Source organism: Nicotiana tomentosiformis, chromosome 4, assembly GCF_000390325.3.
Source record: "Nicotiana tomentosiformis chromosome 4, ASM39032v3, whole genome shotgun sequence".
Taxonomy (NCBI): Eukaryota; Viridiplantae; Streptophyta; class Magnoliopsida; order Solanales; family Solanaceae; genus Nicotiana; species Nicotiana tomentosiformis.
In genome coordinates this window covers 121084986-121103301 of record NC_090815.1, presented here as the reverse complement: position 1 = coordinate 121103301, position 18316 = coordinate 121084986, and the positions used below count along the sequence as shown (strand labels likewise).

Below are 18316 nucleotides of genomic sequence, written 5' to 3'. Positions count from 1 at the left end.
ATCTCCTACCACATAATGCCTCAAATGGTGCCATCTGAATACTAGCATGAAAGTTGTTATTATAAGCAAACTCTATGAGTGGAAAATGATCATCCCAGCTTCACTTGAAGTCAAGAACACAAGCACACAACATGTCCTCAAGCGTCTGAATAGTCTGCTCTGCTTGTCCGTCGGTCTCTGGATGGAAGGCTGTACTATGATTCACCTGAGTACCCAAACCTTACTGAAATATCTTCCAAACATTGGCCGTGAACTGAGCCCATCGATCGGAAATTATAGAAACTAGAGTACCATGTAGCTTGACTATTTCCTTGATATACAACTGAGCATACTGTTCCGCTGTGTCGGTATATTTAACTAGCAAGAAATGTGCTGATTTCGTGAGCCGATCCACAATCACCCAAATTGAGTCAAACTTGCACGGAGTGCATGGTAATCCTAGTGCATGGTAATCCTACCACAAAGTCCATATTAATCATTTCCTACTTCCACGTTGGAATTTCTATATTTTTTGTGCCAACCCACCAGGCCGTTGGTGTTCGGCCTTTACTTGCTGATAATTCGGATACCTTGCCACAAAGTCCGCCACATTCCTTTTCATGTCATTACACCAATAGACTTCCTTGAGATCATGATACATCTTCATAGAACCTGGGTGCACGGAATACCTAGAAGTGTGAGCCCCGGTCATGATTCTTTCCCGGAGACCGTCAACATTTGGAACACATAGCCGCCCTTGGTACCTTTGTGTACCATCATCCATGCCAAGAGTAAAAGCCGCAGTTTTATGTTTATGAATCCCCTCCTTCAGTTGTACCAATAATGGATCGTTGTATTACTTCTCTTTGACTTCCATGACAAGCAATGATTCAACCCTATTTTGCACAATTACCCCTTCTTTTAATGGAGTCCGCAAGACGAACACCCAAGCTAGCTAACTGGTGAACCTCCCTGGCCAACGGCCTTTGACATGCCTCTAAGTGTATCAAACTACCCATATATTTCCGGCTAAGAGCATCTGCCACAATATTGGCTTTCCCGGGGTGATACAAAATATCGATGTCGTAATCCTTGAGTAACTCAAGCCATCTTCTCTGCCTCAGATTTAGCTCCTTTAGTTTGAAAATATATTGAAGACTCTTGTGGTCCGTGAATACATCCACATGGACCCCATACAAATAAGGATGCTAAATTTGCAATGCAAAAACCACCGCCGCAAGTTCTAAGTCATGTGTTGGGTAGTTCTTTTCATGATTCTTGAGTTGCCTAGAAGCATAAGGTATAACCTTGCCATGTTGCATTAACATACATACAAGTCCGATTCTCGAAGCATCACAATATACCACAAACCCATATGTATCCCCTGGCAGGGTCAACACCGGCGTCGTAGTCAATCTTAATTTCAACTCCTAGAAGCTCCTTTCACAGGCATCAGACCATTGGAACTCAACCAATTTCTGAGTCAATTTAGTCAATGGAGAGGCAAAAGTAGAGAACCCCTCCACAAACTTCCTATAATAACCTGCTAAGCCTAAGAAACTGCGAATCTCGGTTGGTTTTGTAGGTCTAGGCCAATTCTTCACCGCTGCAATCTTTTGAGGGTCAACCTTAATTCCTTCTCTGGATACAACATGACCCAAGAATGTGATAGGCTCGAGACAAAATTCACATTTTGAACATTTCGCGTATAATTGGTGCTGATGAAGAGTCTGCAACACTACCCCAAGATGATCGACATGGTCCTCTCGACCTCGTGAATACACAAGAATATCATCAATGAACACTATCACAAAGGAATCGAGAAAAGTCTTGAAAACCCGATTCATAAGATCCATGAAATCTGCCGGGGCATTTGTTAGCCCAAAAGACATTACCAGAAATTAAAAGTGCCCATACTGGGTCCTGAAAGTTATTTTCGGAATATCCTGCTCCATGAGCTTCAATTGGTGGTACCTGGACCGTAAATCAAATTTGGATAAGTACCTAGCACCTTGTAACTGATCAAACAAATCATCTATTCTTGGTAATGGGTATTTGTTTTTGATTGTGACTTTGTTAAGATGCCGGTAGTCAATACACATCCTCAGTGATCCATCTTTTTTCCTCACAAAGAGAAGTGCGCCCCATGGTGATACAATTGGTCAGATGAAACCCTTCTCTAACAAATCCTTCAATTGTTCCTTTAGCTCCTTCAATTCTGCTGGTGCCATCTTGTAGGGCGGAATAGATATAGGCTACGTGCCTGGCATCACATCAATCCCAAAATCAATCTCCTCATCTGGCAGAATCCCATGGAGCTCATTAGGAAATACCTCTGGAAATTCATTCACAATTGGCACAGACTCGAGTGTAGGCGCCTCAGCATCGGTGTCCGTAACCCGGACCAAATGATAAATACACCCCTTATTAATATTCTTCATGGACTTAAGGTAAGAAATAAACCTACCTTTTAGCATCACATTATCCCCCTTCCACTCAACAACTGCCTCATTAGGAAATTCAAACCTCACAGTTCTAGTTCGGTAATCGAGTTTGGCAAAACATGAATAAAGCCAATCCATTCCCATAATTACATCAAAATCAACCCTCCCCAATTCAACGAGATCGGCCACGGTATCCTAACCACGTACCGTGACAACACAACCCCTATAAACCCGTGCGTCCATAATAGACTCGCCAACCGGAGTAGATACAGAGAACGACTCAGGAAGTTGTTCCAGTTTTATCCCAAATTCCATAGCAACATAAGAGATAACATATGACAAGGTAGAACCGGGATCAATAAGAACATATACGTCATGAGATTGGATAGCCAATATACCTATGACAACATCTGGAGAAGCCTCTGCACTCTAGCAACCACTCATAGCATAGAAATGGCTGGGTCCTCCTGAACTCTGTGCACCACCCCTAGCTGCACCACGCCCTGCTGGAGCTGGAGTACCTCGAGCTGGAGGGGGTGCTAAAGATGTAGCAGCTGCAGAACTAGATGGTTGTGATGTGCCTCTGCCTGCATCCTGGCGGGATGAACGACACTCCCTCTGAATATGGCCCCTCAATCCATACCCATAACATATAAGTAGGTCCATGTAACAGATCTCCAAGTGCATCTTCCCATACCTGGGGCATGGGGGCCTCCGATGCTGCTAAAATCTCCCTCCTGATCGACCCTACTGGTGGGGTCCCCTACTGCCCTGATTAGGCTTGAAATGACTCCCATGCTACTGAATGGGCCCTGATGGCAGTGCACTGGTTGAAGACTGAGCAAAAGACTAGGATGGCCCTAATGACCCTCCCCTAAAAGCTGATCTTCCCCCACCAAATGACTCCCCAAAGTTGCCCGCAGACCGGGCCTTGCTAGTACCATCTCGCTCCATTCTGTTCTTCACCTTACGGTTCTTTGTATCTTGAGCAAATGCTACCAACTTCCCATAGTTCATATCTTAATTCAAGGCAGCTGTAGCGGCCTCATTAATAACCAAGGGGCTAAAGCCCAGCACAAACCAGCGCATTCTAGCCTCCATAGTAGGCAACATGAGAATGGCATATTTAGACAGACGCGCGAACTCCATGTGATACTCCCACACACTCTTACTTCCTTGCTTAAGGTTCGTAAACTCTGCGGCACGAGGTTCCTTGGTCTCGGCCGGCAAGAAATGGTCCATGAAAATGTTAGGAAACTCACTCCACCTCGCTGGAAGGCTCCCCTCCTCCCGAGAGTCCTCCCACAGCTCAAACCAAGAATAGGCCACCCCTTTCAGGCGGTTGGCAGCCAACTCCACTCCTTCCATCTCAGTAGCACGCATAACTCGGAGAGTCTTATGCATCTCGTCAATGAAGTCCTGTGGGTCCTCCTTGGGATTAGCACCCGTGAACACCGGAGGATCCAACTGAAGAAATATGTTCACCCTGGAACCACTAGAATCCTCTTGTTGGCTAGAAGAAGTGGGTGCAACACTTGATATCTAGGCTTGAGAAGCCACTATCTACGTCTAAGATCCCCATCAAAAATACCAAATCCGCAAGCTTGGGCTGGAGATAGAACCGGAATATCAGTTAGAGGAACCGATGCACCCTCAGTAGGTACAGGAACTGGTGTTGCCTGGTCAGGTGTAGTGGAATCAGACAGTGTAGCAGTCTGGGGATTATCCTCACACCTCGGGTATTCACCCGCATCACCAAATAAAGGGTCAACTGCCACTCCTGAGGCAGCATTAGCTCCTTGGCCAGTTCTTGCTCTCTTCTTAGGTGCCATGTTCTGAAAGTTAAAGGAATACACGAGTTAGAGGAGGAAGAGTTTCACAATCAGTTTCATCGCACAATCCGGACTATTAAAGAATGGTATTATTCCTAAATGTCCAAGTAGACTCCAACTTATAGATGTGGTAGACAACATACCGATAAGAAGGACTCTACTAGACACGGCTCCGAAACATCCTAGGACACTTTAAAACCTTAGGCTCTGATACCACATTTTTCATGCCCAAACCTCGGGAAGTGCTACTGGCGCTCAACCGAGTGAACTCGGTCGAGCAAGCATGTTAGATACTTTCTACCCAACTCACCCATGGTTAAGAGAAGACTTGATTTCATTAATTAGACTATAGGAAGTTCATATATACAATACTAAATTGTCTCATTGGTTACATCATTTTAGAGTCTCAAAATACACACATTCTTATGATTCGAGTGGAACAAGAGATCAAAACACAACATAATTCTTTTGACTTTTCTAGCACCTATGTACAACTCACATAATGTCTACGGAGCCTATAAAAGATACAAAAGAGTGTTATGATAGTGCCGATGACAAGGCCGTGGCTATACCTCGAGATGTGATAATAATATGAACAAAAGATACAATATGTGACCACCCCGAGATGAAGTGGGGCTCACAAAGTCTGCTGGGAAGAGGATGCACCACTATCGCTGATCAACACTGCCTGATATGGAACCACCTGCATCCATTTAAAGATGTAGCGCCCACGCCAAAAGGGACGTTAGTACTGCCGGATAGTTTTATTATGTAAAACTAAACACCATCTCAATAGAATGAGTAACAATATAAGGGGGAACAATTAAGAATTTAATAAGAGCTTCAAATAATACTAAAACATCAAGTAAAGGATCACATAAGTTTTCAAGTCAATTTCCATGTTATTAGGTTGGGTGATATTTAGTGCCGATATACCATAATTTACAATACCACCGTATTCTTACACGGAGTCCGATCACGACCCAATCGACTAGGTTGTCTCATTTGAGACATCAACCATAATCACAATTTTAATTATCATTTCCAGCACAGTCACCACCATGTGTGCGGTATGGCGTCCGATCACGGCCCGATCGGCTAGGCCGTCCCATTCGAGACATTACCTTTTCAATCAATCATCTCACTTCATATTTCTTTCACATCTTTTCAATTCATTGGCACGAGTGGCCTCATTTAGAAAGTCATTCTTGGCACTTGGCCGTATTCCATAATTTCAGCTTCCCTTTTCCACTCTCAAACATCATTATCACCATCAACAACAATAAGGCCTACCATTTGAGACATTAGTACATATATGAGCAATTTGGGAATCCTAAGCACATAGAGGGTTTTTATACAATTTGGCATAACAACCTTTATTCGATCTTGACATAAAGTCTTAACATTTCAACCACATATTCTATATTTTGAACACATCCTCAAATGGAAAGATGACATGATGAAGCATTTGGAATAAATATAGAACACACATCCTTCAACACAAACACATTAGGAATATCCAATTCTATAATGATTAATTTGGGACTTACACCAATTACATGAATGTCGTGTGATTCGATTCTAAGTAGAAGGAGGTTTATCCAACATACCTCAATTGAGCTTCCCTTAAATTCTAAAATAGTTCAGAATTCTTAGCAACTTCAATATAATTTAGGAATATAACAAGTTGAACCACAATTAGGAAGATGATCATGATTCTAGCTCATTTGAGCATATTATCAAGCACTAGGCGTGCATTAAGGTTTTTAAGGCCTTTTTATGAAAGATTCCATCATTCCCCAACCCATTCTCTACGATGTTGGGCTCACAACCTTCCCACATTCTTTGATAACACATGCATACAAGATAAAAACTCCCATATCCAAGAATTGTCTTGCTAATTACCCATTTTTAGCGTTTGTCAATTTTAGCCTGAAATCAAAGACACTTCAAAGAGCAAGTGTAAAGCAGTGTGTGTTATGGAGATTTGTAAAAAATAACCACTATTATCCTTAGCCCCACAGTGGGCGCTAAACTGTTTACCCCAAAAATTAGATAACAATTGAATTTATATGGGGTTTGAAGGATGTGTGATCTAATTTGATACAAAGTGAGAAATCAGATTTAATATGGAAGAATAAGTAAAAAAAATAAATGCAAACCATGCAGATTGAGCAACTTAAGCCTCGCAAGGTTAACTTCCTTCGAATTTAGATGTGATGTTATTGAAGCAAGAATAATATGAACAAAACTGGAAAAAATAGTATCTTGTTCTTTGAAGTATGTTACAATGTGTCCCTGAATTACTTAGTTTCCTGTTTATATATTTAGGGAGATTATGCTTTTAAGACATTATTTTATATGAAATTATGTAGACCGTTATCTCCCTTTTTGACTTAATCCCGTGATTTCCGCCATAATGACTGGTTAATGGCGAGAATCACAGATCCTTGTCAGATGAGTTGGCAAAGTTCTTCTTCGAGGCCGTTAGAAGTAGGATCGGTCGTGCCTTCGGTAAACTCGAGGGAAAATCTGATGGTCTTGTCGAACTTCGAACCTCGATATCGAGCTCGGTTTCATCTGTACCTTCGAGCTCTTACAGATGTGTCGAGCCTGGTCTACTGTTCCAGATGCTCGATCAAGCATCGAGCTCGGTTCTACCCGTATACAATATGACAATATCTTATTAAACCTTTTTTGGTATTTGGCAAAAATTATAACTAACCTACTGTCACAAATTTAAATTCACTAATATTCTTTGATATAGCTTAAATCCTAAAAGAAATACTCCACTAGATAACATCACATTCACTAATCACAATTCAGCTTTTTTTCAGCACTAATCAACTTCCCCACTAATATTGTTTGCTTTACCGTCCCTTAATTCTATTCTTCGTGATACGTACGTTTAACGCTTTAAATCACCTTTTTCGATTCTTACTTACTCCCATAAGAAGGTGACACTTGTAATTTCTGATTAATTTACACAGCTACGTAAATCGATTATGCTAATCATATAGAGGATATCAAAAACGAAAGTATTTTTTTTCTTCCAGTAACTGATGTCATGTATTATGACATCAGTAAGCTTGCGTAGTTTAATTTGTTCGGTAATATGGATAAATATGCTCACTTTTTATAAAGTGAATTCCCAATTATTTGTTCCTTAACTCATAAACAAACTATTGGGTGACTCCGAATCTGAACAACGAATTCTTATATATGATCTTATCTAGTGACAGCCTTTATGCTTACTTTTGACCTACCACAGTAACGATTTACTATTAAATATATAATTCTTCTTATGAAAAAAAAAATCTTTATTGGTTTTTATTATTTCTAATTTGTCTTCAATTATTGAAATAATTGTACCAATTTGAAATTTTATGACTTCTTAAGTCAAATGCAGATTTATTTATAGTAATTACTAATAAAAAATCCATCTATTCTTATTGAGGAGGATTAAAATTTACTTAGTAATTAAAAAAATTAAAATTTAAGTATGTATATCACCAAGAGTTACGGTATGATGGATAGAATCACTCCACCTTGAAAATGATAAAATATCTTGGTAGCACCTTCTCTTTTAATAGGCGTGAATCCGAATTAATTGGGACTGAGCGGGACCACATAAAAATTCTGACACGTACCTAAAAGTAGTACACGGTTAATCCATCATGAGAAATTTTATTTGGTGTAAGACTCAACTATTGTCAGTTGTATGAGACTTTCACTGATTGACAAGTGTAGTGTGGAACCCATAACTTTTGTGTTATTTCTTCTTTTACATAACAATGAATGTAAATTTTATAAAAAATATAGATATTATTCACAAAAGTGTCTGAATTATTAAATAACAATTACAAAAAAAAAATAAAACTACTGAAGAAAAAAAAGATGAATGTAAATCTCTGGATTTTTGTTAGGGATATATTTAGGTTCTCATGCCATCTTTTCTATGTAGATTCGATCATTATCATGATAAATAGATTATCCATGCTAATAAAGGTTGTTACTTCCTTTAGCTCAATAGTGATGGATAATATCAATAGTCACATATGAGAAACTACAAAACTCTATGACAACATTTTAAAAAATATTTTATTAATATTTTCCTAAAAAAATATTAGCTTGAAATAGCTAACATTTCTAACATTATCAACCTTAAATCTTTGAAATTTTAGTAATCTGAAAATAATCATAAGCTCTTGAGTATGATTTTTGTATAATTTGCTTTAAGTTTTCGTCTCTTGGTATCTTCAAGTGGAACACTTCTAATGTCACATGGAATATTCTTATTCTAGGTGAAATAACAATTTTCTAAAATTATGAATCTTGTGAAAATGGACTTACTCGACTTATATAAGTAATTTTACTAGGATGTCATTCCTAAATATTAGGAACTCCTATATATTTCAAATAATTTAAAATTTTAATAGGCAAAACTTTAGTTAATTTTAACGTCATAACTATTAAAAAATATTAATTAAATAAAAATTTTGTCCAATGTAAAATATATTTTTAAATGAAAAAAAATCGATCAATTTCGCGTTGAAGTTTTGAGCTTTTATAATAGTCTAGGCTGATTGAAGAAGACAATTGTTTTTTAAAAAAGTGAAACATTATTTTCTTATATATTTAGTAGTTTTCAACTTTAGTCACACGCTCTTTACCACATAATTAGAATAAATTAATGTAATTTATTGCAAATACTAAATGAAGTAAATTCTTCTTCAAAAAATTACTCATTGATGTTCTCTTTACCACATAATTAGAATAAATTAATGTAATTTATTGCAAATACCAAATGAAATATCACGACCCAAAATCCAACTAGTCGTGATAGCACCTAATCCAACCCGCTAGGTAAGCGACTTAACAACTATCCAATTCCAATGAAATTTAATAAGACAATAAAGCAAATTAAAATATCTGCATCTTATACATTCCCAAGGACTTGTATGTAACGACCCGACCGGTCGTTTTGCTGTCTAGAATCCTGTTCCCTAAATAAGATTTCCCGTACGTACTTTTACTGTTTTATGAGTTGAGGGTATGGATAGAACACTTGACTGCTATTGAAAAACTTGTATTTCCTTAAGTATTTTCTATTAGTGGAGCGGGCCGAGCGCCTCGGCAGATTAAATAGATGCATCTATAGTTCGCGCCGTTCGACCCTCGGCAGTGCACGATTTAAATATTGTTATGTTGGTTCGGGCCGTACATCCTCGGCATTATTTGCGCATGAATATTTTTTGGGGATTTTATACTCAGAAATGTCACGACCCGAAATTTCCACCTTCGGACCATGATGGCGCCTAACATTTCACTTGCTAAGCAAGCCAACGTTAAAATAATATTAGCTATTTTTAAAAAAAATTTAAATTTATTAATAATAAAGAAACAAATACGGAAGTAAGGTCTGAAATATAGTGAATAATCCATAAAAATAACGGCGTCTAAATACCATCCCAGAATTGGTGTCACAAGTGCACGACCTTGTAGAATAATAAAAATAAAGGTCTGAATAAAATAAAGCTGTATGAAAATAGATACACAGCTAATGTACAGTAGACGGGGACTTCAGAACTGCGAACACCGTGTAGTTATACCTCAAGTCTCCTCTGAGTAGCTGAAATCCGAGCAATTCTATGGTACGCCACTGGGACCAACTCCGAAATCTGCACAAGAAGTGCAGAGTATAGTATCAGTACAACCGACCCCATGTACTGGTAAGTGCTGAGCCTAACCTCGACGAAGTAGTGACGAGGCTAAGGCGGTTCACTTACATTAACCTGTACGCAATATTAGTAACAACATCAATAATAGAAATAAATCAGGTAACTCATTTATAATGGTTGAAGCCAACTCAGCAGTTATAACCAATTATCATTTCCATAAATTTTGTTGCAGCGTGCAACCCGCTCTCACAATATATTCACATTCAATTCTGTTGCAGCGTGCAACCCTCTCTCCCAATATTTTTCTTTTAATCAAGTATGTCATATATTTATTTCAATCATGTATATATATAGAGACTTTTAAATAAGTCTGTTGCGGCGTGCAATCCGATCCCCCAATATTTACTTTTCAATAAGTCTATTGCGGCGTGCAACCCGATCCTTCAATATTATCTTTTTAACAAGTCTGTTGCTGCGTGCAACGCGATCCTCCAATATTAACTTTTAAACAAGTCTGTTGCGGCGTGCAACCCGATCGTCCAATATGGACTTTTAAATAAGTCTGTTGCGGCGTGCAACCCGATCCTCCAATATAGACTTTTAAACAAGTCTATTGCGGCGTGCAACCCGATCCTCCAATATGGACTTTTAAACAAGTTTGTTGTGGCGTGCAACCCGATCCTCCAATATGGACTTTTAAACAAGTCTGTTGCGGCATGCAACCCGATCCTCCAATATATTCATTTCAATCAACTCTGTTGCGGTGCGCAACCCGCTCCTCCAATATATTCATTTATCAATTCTTATAGAATAAATTATCACAATAAATGCAACAATTAATATAAAATTTTAAAACAACAAGAATTCAATAGTTATGATTTAATTATGAAACAAGCAATGACAATTAGCAATTTATTATGAAAATCGGGGAGAAAATAGACAGTTTAATATTTAATATGCTAAATGTCAAGTAGCAATTAATACACATAAATCAAATAGCATGTAACAATTATTGTAGGAATTCAAGAATTAATATTTGTCAAGTAATAGGAAAGAAATAATTATTATAACAATTAATTCGTGTTTTTGAATAATTTATGATTTTTAAATAATTATGCAAATAATTAATTTGACGATGTATAGATACTCGTCAGCTCACCTATACGCCGTTCACATGCATTTCACATAACAAATAATTTAAGGGTTCTATTCCCTCAAGTCAAGGTTAACCACGACACTTACCTCGCTATGCAAATTCTAATAAATTACTCAACCACAGCTTTTCCTTTTAAATTTGTCTCCAAAAGTATCAAATCTATTCACAAATAATTCGATATACTCAATACAAATCGTAGGAATTAATTCCATATGAATTTACTATTTTTCCGGATAAAAATCCAAAATTCACTTTAAAAATTGACAGTGGGGCCCACATCTCAAATCTCGGAAAAACTGACGAAATCCGAACACCCATTCCGAGACGAGTCCAACCATAAAAATATTATCAAATTCCAACATCGGATTGACCTTCGAATCTTCGTTTTATATTTTTTGGAAGGTTTTGTAAAAATCTGATTTTTCTTCCATAAATTCATGGATTTATGATGTAAATGAGTATGTAATCATGAAATATAATCAATATAGGATAAGGAATACTTACCCCAATTTTTTCCCGTGAAAATCGCCTAACAATCGCCTACACCGAGCTCCCCAAACTCAAAAATGAGTAAAATGGCTAAACTCCCTGTTTTATGGGGTTTCTGGCGTTTTCGAGTGCCACAGGTAGCGTGGGGCGTTGCCTCTGGCGAAATTTCCAGAACACCAATAATTCCCAGCGCCAGGGCTAGCGCCTCACGCTACCCTGGGCGCTGGCGTCTATGAAAAATCTTTCCCGACACGAAAATGGGCATAACTCTCTCATACGATATCTGAATTCGACGATTCTCTTTGCTATGGATCCAAAATTTCAATACGGATCTAATGAGTCCATCAAAACTGAATTTGGAATTCATTTGATTAATGGGAAACCATTTATTCTTCAAGAAACGACGTCGAACATTCTTGAAATGCCAAAATTAAATTCCGTTGACCACCCGAAATCCACCCGAGGCCCTCGGGATCTCAACCAAATATACCAACAAGTTTTAAAACATTATACGGACTTACTCGGTGTCTCATATCATGTCAAACGATGCTAAAATTACAATTCACACCTTGATTCGATCTTTTGAGTTTCCAAACTTTTCAATTTACAAATCTTGTGCCAAAACATGTTAAATGAATCCGGAATGATTTTAAATTTGGCACACAAGTCATAAATGATATAACGGAGCTATTCCTATTTTTCGAATCGAATTTTGACCCCGATATCAAAAAGTCAACCCGGTGGTCAAACTTATAAATCTTTAGCCTTTAAATTGCTAGTTCCGTTAAATATTCATAACTTAAGCTAGGGACCTCCAAATTAAATTCCAGGCATACGCCCAAGTCCCAAATCACGATACGGAGCTACCGAAACTATCACAACACTGATCCAGGTCCGTTTGCTAAAAATGTTGACCAAAGTCAACTCTCTTGAATTTTAAAGCTCTATTTCACATTTTAATTCATTTTTCACATGTAAACTTTCCAAAAAATTTTACGGACTGCGCACGCAAGTCGAGAAAGGATAAATAGTGCTTTTCGAGGTCTTAGAACACATAATTACCTATTAAATTTAAAGATGATATTTTGGGTCATCACAATAACTAAGATTGTTCCAATGTTTAAATGGAAGATAAATTTGGGATTAATAATTGTGAAAAAGGGCATTTGCCATCACTTACTGTTGAGTTTTAGTATATTTATTATGATCTATGCTCAATTATGATTTAAATTTATTATCATTAGCCTTAGTAAGTGTCAAGTCGACCCCTCGTCACTATTTCTTCGAGGTTAGGTGTGATACTTACTGGATACATGATGTTTTATGCACTCACGCTACACTTCTTCACTTAACTGTGCAGGATCTGAGGCAGGTGCATCTAGATATCCATCTGGCGCGCATTCTTGATCTGGGTTCGAGATTCCACGGTGAGCTGCCCTCCCGAGCCGTTCAGCAGCATGCCGGAATTTCCCTATTATTTTCTTTCTGTCTATTCCTTTTCAGGCAGTAGGATAGATATCTTTTGTATATTCTACTAAGTTGCCCATATATTTGTGACACTAGATCATGGCACGTAATAGTAGACTTGTGATTTTTTTTGGGTTTTGTTCTTACTGTTATTAATGTTTCTCGTTGTTTTCATTTAATAATTTAAATCGGTTTTTCATTAAATATTTTAAGTAAAAGAAAAAGATCACTACGTGGGAAGAATCGTTAAAATGAGAAATCATTAGGTTATTCATTGTTGGCTTGTCAAGCAACGGTGGTAGACGCCATCACGACCTGATATGGAATTGGGTCGTGACAACATGGTATCAGAGCACTAGGTTCCGTAGGTCTCACACGTTATGGGCTGGTCTAATAGAGTGTTGCGGATCGATATGGAGACGTCCGTACTTATCTTCGAGAGGCTATAGGATGTTAGGAAAACTACTCTTTATTCATCTCCTATCGTGCAGTTAATAGTATACAAAGTTTCTTCCTTTTATTCTCTCACAGATGGTGAGAACGCGCACAACAGACGTTCCAGACCCGGGAGTGGCTGCTTCCCCTATTGCTAGAGGCTGAGGTAGAGGCCGAGGGAGGGCACCGGCCCGAGGTAGGGGACAAGGACATCCCAGAGTTGTCCTAGCTGCACCACCAACGGATCCATTGGAGGATCCTATAGTTGAGGAGCAGGGCGAGGTGCCGCAGCAGAGCCAGCCTCGGTCGATTTTATGACATCACCGAACTTCCTGGAGGCCATGCGTTGTATGTTACGGTTCATGGATTCTATGACCTAGGCCGGTTTACTTCCAGCAGACCTGACCACATCTCAGGCGGGAGGGGGAGCACAGACCACTACTGCTCAGGCTCCTGGGCATGCAGCCATTGTATACCATTCTCTGGGAACTCTCCCCGTGGGCGGGGCCCAACCAGTCATAGAAGCTGTACCTGAGCCTAGACTAGCTACGGCCGGCGAGCCGTAGAAGCTTTTGGACAGATGGACTAGGTTTCACCCTCCAGTCTTTGGTGGTGAGCGACATGAGATCCTCAGGACTTTATTGATAGGTGGAGGGACAAACTGCACAACATGAGGATATTAGAGTCTCACGGGGTGGATTTCACTACCTTCCAGTTGGAGGGCAGAGCACGCAGGTGGTGGCAGTCTTATCTTCTTCGTAGACCAGCAGATTCTCCTCCCATGACTTGGGGCCAGTTCACACACCTATTCTTGGACAGGTATATTCCACCCTCTCAGAGGGAAGATTTGTGATTCCAGTTTGAGTAGCTCCAGCAGGGTCAGATATCCATGACCAATTATGAGGCGAGGTTCTCTGAGCTGTCTCGCCATGCACTCATGATACTCCCTACTGAGGTGGAGTGGGTTCGGAGGTTTATTGCGGGGTTAAACTCAGGTATTCAAGCTAGTATGGCCCGGGAGGTAGATATGGGGACTTCCTACCAGCTAGTAGTGGAGATTGCTTAGAGGATCGAGGGCTATCGCTAGAGGGGTAGGGAGCTGATGCAGTAGGACAAGAGGGTATGTTACTCTGGGGTGTTCAGAGGTGCCCTAGATAGGGGCAGAGGTCAGTTCAGGAGGGGTCAGCCTAGTAGGCCCCCATATCCAGCACCGCCACCTACATGGGGTGCTCCAGCCTGACCCTATTTCAGCGCTATGCTGGAGAGTTCTTACCGACCGCCAAGCTGTTCGGGGTTCTTCCAGTGGGTACTACGGTTATCAGGGTTCTTTTAGTGCTTACTTCAGTGCCATGCCAGAGAGTTCATGTCACCCATCAGCTATTTAGGGTTCTTCCGGTGGGTATTCAGGCCATTAGGATCAGACTTGAGGGCAGCAGATCACCGCGCCGAGAGGTTGTTTTGAGTGCGGGGATCTTAGCCATCTGCGGAGATTTCATCCCAGGCTTCGGGCAAGGCAGTGCAGCAGGGCCAGCAACCCATGATTACAGCTCCAATAGCTGGACCGACCGTCTGGTCGCCTAGAGGCGGAGGGCGGGTGGGTAGAGGCCATCCTAGAGGTGGAGGTCAGGCATGCGGAGGCCAGTCGGGGGGGCGCTCCAGCCAAATTTTATGCTTTTCGGGCCAGACCAGATGCAGTGGCCTCAGATGACATGATCATAGGTATTATCTCTGTCTGCGGTAGGTTTGCTTCAGTATTATTTGATCTAGGATCTACCTATTCAGTATCTCTGTCTCTTGTTTATGTGTCCACTCCTGTGGGCGATTCTGTTGTTGTGGATCAGATCTATCAGTCCTGTGTGGTTACATTTTATGGATATGAGACTCGGGCGGATCTTCTGTTGCTCGATATGACCGATTTTGAGGTCATCCTGGGCATGGACTGGCTATCTCCATATGACACCATCCTTGATTGCCATGCCAAGATTGTAACCTTAGCAATGCCAGAGTTGCCGAGGTTGGAGTGGAAGGGTTCATCTATCAGTACATCTAGTCAGGTTATATATTTTATGAAGGCTCGACACATGGGCGAGAAGGGTTACTTGGCATATCTAGCCTATGTTTGGGATACTACCATAGAGTCTCTAACGATTGATTTAGTGCCAGTAGTTCGGGAGTTTGGCCATATGTTTCCCTCTGACCTCCCAGGCATGCCACCAGATCGTGATATTGATTTCTGTATTGACTTGGCTCCAGGCACTCAGCCTATATCTATCCCACTGTACCGAATGGCTCCGAAAGAATTGAAGGAGTTGAAGGAACAACTGGAGGAGTTACTAGCAAAGGGGTTCGTCAGGCCAAGTGTATCACCTTGGGGTGCACCGGTATTATTTGTGAAGAAGAAAAATGGGACTATGCGGATGTGCATTGATTACCGCTAGTTGAACAAAGTCACCACTAAGAACAAGTACCTGTTGCCGCGTATTGATGATTTGTTTGAACAATTGCACGGTGCTAGGGTGTTTTCTAAGATCGACTTGAGATCGTGATATCATCAGTTGAATATTCGAGACTCAGTTGTTCTAAAGACTGCCTTCCGTACTAGATATGGCCATTATGAGTTTCTAGTGATGTCCTTCGGCTTAACCAAAGCCCCAGCGGCATTTATGGATTTGATGAACAGGGTGTTCAGGCCTCATATTGATTCCTTTGTTATTGTCTTCATTGATGACATCTTGATTTACTCACATAGCATGGAGGAGCACGAGCAGCATCTGAAAGTGTTGCTTCAGACCTTGCGGGAACAGAAACTATATGCTAAGTTCTCCAAGTGTGAATTTTGGTTAGATTCCGTGGCATTCTTGGGGCATGTGGAATCAGGCGAGGGCATTAAGGTGGATCCCACGAAGATCAAGGCAGTTCAGAGTTGGCCTCGTCCTACTTCGGCGACTGAGATCAGGAGTTTCTTAGGGCTAGTAGGTTATTATCGCCGATTTGTGGAGGGCTTCTCATCCATTGCAACACCTTTGACTAGATTGACCTAGAAGGGTGCTCCATTCCGTTGGATCGATGATTGTGAGGTGAGCTTTCAGAAGCTCAAGCCAGCTTTGACTACAGCACCACTTCTAGTGTTGCCTTCCGGTTCGAAAATGTATACGGTGTATTGCGACACTTCACGCGTTGGCTTGGGTTTTGTATTGATGCAGGAGGGGCTAGTTATTGCATATGCTTCACGTCAGCTAAAGCCCCATGAGAAGAATTATCCTGCGCACGGTTTGGAGTTGGTCGCGATTGTTCATGCTCTTAAGATTTGGAGGCACTACCTTTATGGGTTGTCCTGTGAGGTTTACACTGATCATTGCAACTTGCAGCATTTGTTCAAGCAAAGGGATCTTAATTTGAGATAGCGCAAATGGCTTTAGTTACTGAAGGATTATGACATCACTATTCTTTATCATCCAGGCAAGGAAAACGTGGTCGCGGATTCCTTGAGTAGAAAGGCAGAGAGTATGGGTAGCTTGGCATTCATTTCAACAGAGGAGAGGCCACTAGCCCTGGACATTCAGTCTCTGGCTAACAGACTTGTGAGGTTGGATATTTCAGAGCTCAGCCGAGTTCTTGCTTGCTTCGTTGCCGAGTCTTAACTATTGGAGCCTATCAAGGCTCGGCAATTTGATGATCCGCACTTGTTGGTTCTCAGAGATACAGTACTACAGGGTAGTTCCAAGGAGGTTTCTATTGGCAAGGATGGTGTTCTGCGACTCTAGTGTCATCTATGTGTTCCTAACATCGATGGCCTTAGGGAGAGGATCCTAGATGAGGCGCACAGTTCGCGATATTCCATTCACCTAGGTGCTACGAAAATGTATCACGACCTGAGGCAGCATTATTGGTGGCGGCGGATGAATAAAGACATAGTTGAGTATGTTACTAGATGCCTGAATTGCCAGCAGGTTAAGTATGAGCACCAGAGGCCAGGAGGCCTACTCCAGCAGATGACTATACCCGAGTGAACGTGGGAGCGCCTCACTATGGACTTCGTATTTAGGTTGCCGTGGACTTTGCGAAAGTTTGATGCAGTTTGGGGCATTGTAGATAGATTGACCAAGTTGGAACACTTCATTCCTATGATGACTACATATACTTCAGAAAGATTGGGCCAGATTTATATCCAGGAGATAGTTCGACTACACGGTGTGCCCATTTCCATCATTTCAGACAGAGGTCCTCAGTTTACTTCACATTTCTGGAGAGCGGTACAGAGTGAGTTGGGAACCCGCGTAGAGCTCAGCACAACATTTCATCCTCAGACCGATAGTCAGTTGGAGCAGACAATTCATATATTGGAGGACATGCTTAGATCATGAGTGATTGACTTTGGTGGTTAGTGGGATCGATCTTTGCCTTTGGCCAAGTTTTCTTACAACAACAGTTATCAGTCCAGCATCGAGATGGCTCAATTTGAGGCTTTATATGGTCGGCGATGTCGTTCTCCTATCGGGTGGTTTGAGCCCGGCGAGGCTACGTTATATGGTACTGATTTGGTGAAGGATGCCTTGGAAAAGGTAAAGTTGATTCAGGAGCGACTTCCCACAACACAGTCCAGAGAGAATGGTTATGCGGATCAGAAGGTGCGTGATGTGTCATTTATGGTAGGCGAGAAGGTTTTCTTGAAAGTCTCGCCGATGAAGAGGATAATGAGATTTGGGAAGAAGGGCAAGTTGAGCCCAAGGTTTATAGGCCCGTTTGAGGTGTTGAGGCGGGTTGGGGAGGTTTCTTATGAGCTTGCTTTACCTCCCAGCCTATCAGGAGATCATCCGGTATTCCACGTGTCTA

The 18316-nt window shown here is 40.9% G+C and overlaps 2 protein-coding genes across 2 annotated transcripts; one reads left to right on the top strand and one right to left on the bottom strand.

Annotated features, from left to right (window-relative positions):
• Window positions 1-3443: 3443 nt before the first annotated feature.
• On the bottom strand, window positions 3444-3827 carry LOC138910463 (uncharacterized). Its single transcript, XM_070201706.1, has one exon. It carries the CDS (start codon window positions 3825-3827, stop codon window positions 3444-3446), a length of 384 nt encoding a protein of 127 aa, XP_070057807.1.
• Window positions 3828-15192: 11365 nt separating this feature from the next.
• On the top strand, window positions 15193-17124 carry LOC138910462 (uncharacterized). Its single transcript, XM_070201705.1, has 4 exons — window positions 15193-15827; window positions 16233-16455; window positions 16687-16819; window positions 16943-17124. Exons 1-4 carry the CDS (start codon window positions 15193-15195, stop codon window positions 17122-17124), a joined length of 1173 nt encoding a protein of 390 aa, XP_070057806.1.
• Window positions 17125-18316: the final 1192 nt, after the last annotated feature.

Bases quoted from the DNA above. Each gene is read 5' to 3' on its own strand.
- LOC138910462 (XM_070201705.1), top strand. From the start codon at position 15,193: ATGATCATAGGTATTATCTCTGTCTGCGGTAGGTTTGCTTCAGTATTA. The intron at 15,828-16,232 runs GTTCGTCAGGCC...TTACTCACATAG, and splicing joins GAGGAGTTACTAGCAAAGGG to CATGGAGGAGCACGAGCAGC. The intron at 16,820-16,942 runs GTGAGGTTTACA...TTTATCATCCAG, and splicing joins CTACCTTTATGGGTTGTCCT to GCAAGGAAAACGTGGTCGCG.
- LOC138910463 (XM_070201706.1), bottom strand. From the start codon at position 3,827: ATGCATAAGACTCTCCGAGTTATGCGTGCTACTGAGATGGAAGGAGTG.